The sequence below is a fragment of the Oryza glaberrima genome, chromosome 1 (assembly GCF_000147395.1).
Source record: "Oryza glaberrima chromosome 1, OglaRS2, whole genome shotgun sequence".
NCBI classification, from domain to species: Eukaryota; Viridiplantae; Streptophyta; class Magnoliopsida; order Poales; family Poaceae; genus Oryza; species Oryza glaberrima.
In genome coordinates, this window is record NC_068326.1 from 11,695,511 (window position 1) to 11,702,727 (window position 7,217).

At 47.5% G+C, this 7,217-nt stretch overlaps 2 protein-coding genes across 2 annotated transcripts; one reads left to right on the plus strand and one right to left on the minus strand.

The window, feature by feature from the left end:
• Positions 1-905: 905 nt before the first annotated feature.
• LOC127759979 (GDSL esterase/lipase LIP-4-like) lies at positions 906-4,321 on the plus strand. Its single transcript, XM_052284188.1, has 5 exons — positions 906-1,326; positions 2,981-3,166; positions 3,311-3,468; positions 3,561-3,831; positions 3,917-4,321. The coding sequence occupies exons 1-5, from the start codon at positions 1,017-1,019 to the stop codon at positions 4,147-4,149; spliced, it is 1,158 nt and encodes a 385-aa protein (XP_052140148.1). The 5' UTR covers positions 906-1,016; the 3' UTR covers positions 4,150-4,321.
• Positions 4,322-4,415: 94 nt separating this feature from the next.
• LOC127759980 (ervatamin-B-like) lies at positions 4,416-5,892 on the minus strand. Its single transcript, XM_052284189.1, has 2 exons — positions 5,296-5,892; positions 4,416-5,206 (listed from the first exon to the last, which is right to left on the minus strand). The coding sequence occupies exons 1-2, from the start codon at positions 5,756-5,758 to the stop codon at positions 4,596-4,598; spliced, it is 1,074 nt and encodes a 357-aa protein (XP_052140149.1). The 5' UTR covers positions 5,759-5,892; the 3' UTR covers positions 4,416-4,595.
• Positions 5,893-7,217: the final 1,325 nt, after the last annotated feature.

The window sequence follows — 7,217 nt, forward strand, 5'->3', positions numbered from 1 at the left end:
CGTGCCATGCCAAGCGCCGGTTCACGTGCACTTGCAAGCTTTCTTGAAACCGAAACAGAATCGCCCAAGTAATTAAGTGCCAACCAACCAATCAGGCCCCAGCCGACGGCCGACGTGCTAAAAGGAAGAAGGTTAAAGAAAAATGAGATTGTGTTCTCATGCAGTAATAACATTTCTTAATTTTGGAAACGGAGACTGTGTTGGTGGTGATCAAGTCGGCTGAGAACCAAATCCATGGGCAACATTCTCCTTCTTCTCACCCTTGGCAAGGGAATTCGTGACGTGGCCAACCCAAAGAGACGGAGAAAGTACGTGGTGTGAAGGGAGAGAAAAAAAAAAGAGAAAATTTAACTTTTATTTAGGGAATGCTACTCGACGGTATCCCGTTCAAACGGAATGATACCTGAGAGATACATTAGAGGTATCATCCTATCTGATCAAAGTATCAGTTGATACTTATCATGTATTAGATAATAGTTCAAAGATAGCATCACGCCCGAACGAGATAGTGTCACGTAGCATTTCCCTTTATATTTTAGGCGTCTCGGCAAGGTGGGTTGGACGCTTGGACTTGGATTCGCTGCCGTCCCTAATATGGTCCAATATGTCCACCATCACCACTAAACCACCGCTGTCTCGGAGATACGACATCCATCAACAAAATCAGACCACTAATGACTGTACTATCAAACCTGATTCGAGAACCATTACCGTTAACCAATAATGTTTAGCCGTCTTAACCATTCCTGGTAGCGATTTTTCGTCGAGTAAACTGGCAGTAAAACACGAAGAAATCTACTCGAGTTTTACCCTACACCACCACCCATTTTACCGCGCGCCCCCACAAGCACAGTCACAGCAGCAGCAGCATCCCCCCATCCCCACACCGGCATATATGCTGTGCTGCCCTCACAGAATCCCATCCGATTCCCAGTACACCACTGCACCGAGTTACTCCATCAAGAGAGAGGGAAACAGCGCAGCAGAGCAGCAGTGTGGAGTAGTAGTGGGGGCACATGGCCATGGACAGAGCTCGTCGTCGTCGTCATCGTCATCCAATGTCGGCAGCTGCGAGGTCGAGCGCGTTCTTGACATTATGGAGCGCGGTGGTGGTGGTGGCAGCAGTGGCACCGACGGTGGCGGCGGCGGGGTTCAGCTGCCGGGGCGGGGCGCGGCCGGTGGTGTTCAACTTCGGGGACTCCAACTCGGACACGGGCGGGATGGCGGCGGCGATGGGGTGGCGCATCAGGCGGCCGGAGGGCCGCGCCTTCTTCCACCACCCCACCGGCCGGTTCTGCGACGGCCGCCTCACCATCGACTTCCTCTGTCAGTTAATCTTCACCTTCCTGTTCCTTCCTTCCTTCCTCCTAACTCTAGCTTTTGCATTCATCGAGTTCTCTCTTCTCTTCGCCTTCTTCGATTATCATCTCTTTGCTCGAATGTGGTAGTTGCGTTTCTTGCGACACCTTTCCACAATTTCAGTGAGAAGACATTGCTCTTCAGTAAATTAGAAAACAAACAGTTTATTTTTTCAGTGAGAAAAACACATACCCACTGAACTGACTGGTGTCCTGAAATCCACATTGGATCTTGGACTGACTCTTTTCTCACTTCGAACCTTTCTTGAGAGCATGTGTTTGGCGCAAAATTTTTTGCACGAATTTTGCATGAGAACACCGAAGCACAAATTATTTCATCCAGATTAACCTTAAATTCGTACAATGGAGAAATTTCTTTCACACACTCAGGGCACTGGTCATCTTGCCATTTCCGAAAGGCAACTCCTTCTAAGCTGCAGGATTCTCCACTCTCCACTTCTCCAGTACCGTATGAGTAAATTCAGTACTGCTGCTGAAGCCTGAACTTAATTGCATATCTTGGACGGCTTAGCTACGAAGCACTAAATATCCATCTCACACACATCATGTGGACTGCTGCGAGATTAGTTGGTCGGTTGGGGGTCCCTGCCTTTCATGTGTTCATTCAATCCCCCTGTCCTTGTGAACACCAGGACATCCATGGTCACTCACAGCCCAGCTGTTCTTTCTTTTGACATGGGAGCATGTCTTTTTCTGAACCTCCTTGCCCTACACCACTTCCAATAAATGGAGTGCTTTGCCTTTGCTTGCGCGTGAGCATCCAAGCTTTGTAAAGAGAACTAGCCAAGGATGGCAAAAGGCTAGGTACTGATACTAATTACTAAATGCCTAAGACTTTTGATGTGAACATTCAGTGCTTGTGCTTTTCGTCGAGTGAGGAGGAAGCTTTGGCATCACCTGGTGGCATTCAGACTGTTAGTGAAAAAAGAGCCGAAAGCCGGTTGGTTTCCTTGAGAAACTAGTGAAGACCGAAGAGTGTGTAATTTTCGCCTTTCTATCTTTGTCAAGGCACACTTCCTTTTGACTGAGTGTCCAGTGGTTGCAATTGAGATGGACTGTGATTATTTGACAAGATCCAATAATGTCCTTCCGTTATCTGCAAATACATCCTATCTTAAGCTTTGTTCTTTTGCAGAAAGTCTACCGAATGACCAAAATGAACAGCATGTCGGTACTTGTATAGGAAGATATAAGCCACTAATCTTAAATTGTTTAATTGTTTATGGTATTGTAGTAGCATGTCATTTCTGAAGAGATGTGGTGTACCCACAGGTGGCGTTGAGTTAATTAGCTAATTACCTAATCAGATAGTATTGGCTAGAAATCTTCTTTCTTCCAGTAGTTGCTAAAATCTTCTGCCGAAGTTTGCACATCATTCATGAGTTGCCTGATTGTCGAATCCTGTTCTGCATGTGCCACTGCAGAAAATGACTTTGTTACGACTAACACTGTATTTAAATAGCATCTATACTTCCATCTAGTTCAGTTGTTTGCATCTCTGAAATTTCATACCTCTATGATTTATATATGTCAAGTTTGGTGGATATAGTTGTTTGGCCTTTTACTAATATTGTGTCCATGGATGACCAAAACGCATCCAGGTGAAAGTTTAAACATAGGTTATTTGAGTCCGTACCTGAAGGCATTGGGTTCTGACTACAGTAATGGTGCAAATTTTGCCATTGCCGGTTCAGCGACATTACCACGGGATACTCTTTTTTCATTGCACATACAGGTGAAACAATTCTTGTTCTTCAGAGACAGATCCTTAGAACTCATCAGTCAAGGTTCGTTTGTTGTTTATCTTCCCCTCATATCTAATAGAACAAATTTCAGAAATGTTGCTGTACATGAAGCTCAAATATTACGTGCACCATGTTTGCACAAGGCCTTGGTTTTGCAATGAGCAATTTTTTTTTTGTTATACTCAGGTCTACCTGGTCCAGTCGATGCTGAAGGGTTCCGAAATGCTCTATACATGATAGATATCGGACAAAATGATGTTAATGCTCTTCTGTCCTACTTGTCTTATGATCAAGTAGTTGCAAGGTTCCCTCCAATACTTGATGAGATCAAGGATGCTATCCAGGTTTTTATTTTTTTCCCCCTTCTGTGAACCAAGATTATGTACCACATACTATGCCAGATTAACAGAACTTTCTACCTTCTGTCAAAATGCAGACTTTGTATGACAATGGGAGCCGGAACTTCTGGGTTCATGGAACAGGGGCTCTTGGCTGCCTTCCTCAGAAGCTCTCCATTCCTCGGAAGAATGACAGCGATCTTGATTCAAATGGTTGCCTTAAGACCTACAACAGAGCTGCAGTCACATTCAACGCAGCGCTGGGCAGCCTCTGCGATCAGTTGAGCACGCAGATGAAAGATGCGACTATCGTTTACACCGATCTGTTCCCTCTCAAGTACGACCTCATTGTGAACCGCACAAAATACGGTAAGCAAACGGAGCATACCGAATCACAATTCTCGGTCGAATCATTTGGGGATTCGGTTAGTTTCTTACAACTGCTGTTCTTCAGGTTTCGATAAGCCGCTGATGACATGCTGCGGGTATGGTGGGCCGCCTTACAACTATAACATCACCATAGGCTGCCAGGACAAGAATGCCTCTGTCTGCGACGATGGCTCAAAGTTCGTTAGCTGGGACGGTGTGCACCTCACGGAGGCTGCCAATGCCATTGTGGCTAAGGGCATACTGAGCTCTGACTACTCCAGACCCAAGATCAAGTTTGATCAGTTCTGCAAAGTCTGATGATAGATACTCTACCTTAAAATCCTAATAGCTTTCAAGTTGAGGAAAATAGGAGAGCAAGAGAGAAAGTGGCATTTCATTTCATCCAGGTCCAAAATGGACCTTCATATGTGACAATAATATTTCTCTGTTCATTTTCAAGGGAATGCGATTTATAATTTGTTCCCCCTTTCCATGGTTATATGGCAACATGATATGTAGCAAAGTAGCAAGGTATTCACTAATTCACATAAAGAAAATGATCATTTTTTACTAGTTAATTATTCCATTACCATCGTTTACGATAATTTTATTTCCGTACAATTCCTCTCACTTAATCAACGGTTCATATTACTTCACCTTTACGTACCTTGCAGACCCTGTAACACCTAAACTAGTTGGATGGCTTGCACATTATTGCTAGGGACGGCACGACGGCGATGGAGGTGGCCGGCTAGCTGCAGGACCTAGACGGTGGGGTAGAACGGCGAGACGGCGAGGCCGCAGGTGCCATGCGGCGACGCGACGTCCTTCTCGAGCAGGATGTAGCCCTGCTGTCCCCACGTCTTGCCCCACGAGTTCTTGGCTATCCAGTACTTCTTCCCGGACGCGCCGTCCTGGCAGTAGCCCACCAGCGTCACGGCGTGGTTGGGCTTGGGCGCCGCCATGCCGCGCGGGCCCGGGAACACGCCGGAGCCGTAGAACTGGAACGCCGGCCCGCTCGCGTCGACGTACGCCGTCACGGGTTGCCGCGCCACGGCCGTCGCCAGCTGCCGCTCGTCGGCGGGCGGCACGGCGCGGTAGCCGCCGACGCGCGCCGCGTGGTTGAACAGCATGTCGTCCACGCGGCACCTGCCCTTGTACCCCTCGTACCGGTACTCGCTCTCCGCCGTGATGCCGCCCTTGTCGACGACGAGCTGGAACGCGGCGTCCGTGTGCCCGCCGCCGCACCCGTCGCTGTCGCCGCCGCCGTCGACGCAGTCCACCAGCTCCTGCTCCGACAGCGGCGTCAGCTGCCCCGTCCTGATCTTCATCAGCCCCTCCATCGCCGCCACCGCCGCGAACGCCCAGCTTGACCCTGCAACCAACGTAGGCAAAAGACGGTGAGCAACGGGCGGCGCGCCGACGAGCGGCCGGCCGGCGGCGACGGCGAGCTACTTTGCTTACCGCAGGCGCCCTGGTCCTTGACGCCGGTGACGGCGCCCTTGAACCTCCAGTCGATGCAGCACGGCATCCAGATGGGATCCACGGGGCGGGGCGCCTCCTCGGGGTGCGGGTGCGGGTGCGTCGCCGGCGGCGGCGGCTTGACGCCGGTGTAGGTGGCGACGAACTCGCCGTTGGTGAGGTCGGCGAACTGGTTGATGCGCACGGCGGAGTCGTAGGTCGCCTCCGGCCTGTAGCTCCGGATGAAGCGGACGTTGTCGCGGAAGACGGCGAAGCGGTGCTCCTTCTCGCCGTGGCACTTGTACGTCTTGCCGAACTTGGCCATCCACTCCTCGAACATCTGCATCGTCACGCTGTCGTCGCCGCCGCCCCCGCCGTTGTTGTCGTAGTAGGCGTCCGCCGCCATCGCCTGCAACGCCATGAACGTGCACACGAGCAGGACGACGCCTGCAATATTACTAGCCATCCTAATTAAGTGTCACCAACTTAATCACTTGATTATTCGAGCTAAATAAATGCCTAATATTAATTGTTTCTCTTGGTTAATGTTTGATCTTTTAGCTACTCTTAATTATGCTGGATGCTGGCATGCATGCTGCTGGTGTAGCTAGCTATCGTGATTGTGATTAGGGTTCTGAAAGAACCAGGCTTTATATAAGCTACTAGCTAGCTAATAGCACAGGGGTTTTTGCCATCTTAACAATGGCTAATTGTACTCTTGAGTGCTTAATTGTACTTGCAGTTGATAGCTGTTTCATCGTCAACCGTACGTCTCAATTGTTTACAGAAGTGTATCGATCAGTAGTTGCTAAAGAAAACAGTTAATGTTTTCATGGAAGTAGTTAGTTTCAGTCTGACTTGATCCGACTATTATGGTTAGAGTAATGATTATCCTTGTACAACTAGGGTACATAAAATTGTTCTTTGACTGTTTTGATATGCACGTTCCAATTAACGACCTAGCTTTGCATTTGACATGTTCTGTACCGTACTGTCTATTACGTTGGCACTGAACCATTCATGCTCATGCAAGCTCAAGGCGAAACAAGGCAATTTGCATGTAAATCAAAATGCAGAAATGACTTTTGTACGATTTGCAATGTCAAACGCAGGCGTAGCGCTTACTTTCTCGCTAAATGTTCGGAGTGGCTGTTATTACGTACAGTCTGCTTGCACAAGCAGAGTAACTAGTTGCATTGACACCAAGTCAAATTCGACGATGATATGACTTGAATTAGCTGCCCAAGTCGATTAAGTACTTGACTTAATTACTTGTCGATGACAAGAAATAAAAAAATGCACTCGACCAATTCGTTTCAAAAGGTCACGTTCGATCCACTCGGATCAGGACAAGTAGGCACATCATATATATGCATTTCTAATTTGCATATATTTGTGTTTTGTATGGTTTCAATTAAGCTGCTGATTAACGGTCGTACAGGACAGTACAAGATTACGTACTAAAACGTGTACCTAGGCCCGATCGATCGAGGGTAAGTAGGAGTTTATATAATTTTCTGACATGTTCGCTTGATCGTCTCCACGATTTGAAATGTTCAGTCTCATGACTCTCATCTACGACGTCAGTGCAAATGACTTGCACAACAAATTAAGACATCGATCGAGCGAGCAAGGTGTTGTAAGGTCAGCAAAATTATAATTAAGCTCTCAAATTCCACTTGGCACTGATGATGATCATGTGCCCAACAATGCAATACTACTGGTTCTTGTGATGTGTCGTGATATACTTATATACACTGTTTTCACCAGGAAAATATGCTTGATTATACATGTAGTTACTCAGTCAAGAAATACTAGCATATTGCCAAATGAATGTGCTATTAGAGAAACAGTACTTCAGTCGGAGCCGAAGTTCTAATTATACACTTGCATTGCACAGACAGAATTTACATTTGGTTGTACGT

What these genes read in the sequence shown, in the direction of transcription:
- LOC127759980 (XM_052284189.1), bottom strand. Translation starts at nt 5,758, where the DNA reads ATGGCTAGTAATATTGCAGGCGTCGTCCTGCTCGTGTGCACGTTCATG. An exon ending in CAAGGACCAGGGCGCCTGCG is followed by an intron (nt 5,207 to 5,295) that starts GTAAGCAAAGTA and finishes CGTTGGTTGCAG; the next exon opens with GGTCAAGCTGGGCGTTCGCG.
- LOC127759979 (XM_052284188.1), top strand. Translation starts at nt 1,017, where the DNA reads ATGGCCATGGACAGAGCTCGTCGTCGTCGTCATCGTCATCCAATGTCG. An exon ending in CCTCACCATCGACTTCCTCT is followed by an intron (nt 1,327 to 2,980) that starts GTCAGTTAATCT and finishes AAACGCATCCAG; the next exon opens with GTGAAAGTTTAAACATAGGT. An exon ending in AGATCAAGGATGCTATCCAG is followed by an intron (nt 3,469 to 3,560) that starts GTTTTTATTTTT and finishes GTCAAAATGCAG; the next exon opens with ACTTTGTATGACAATGGGAG.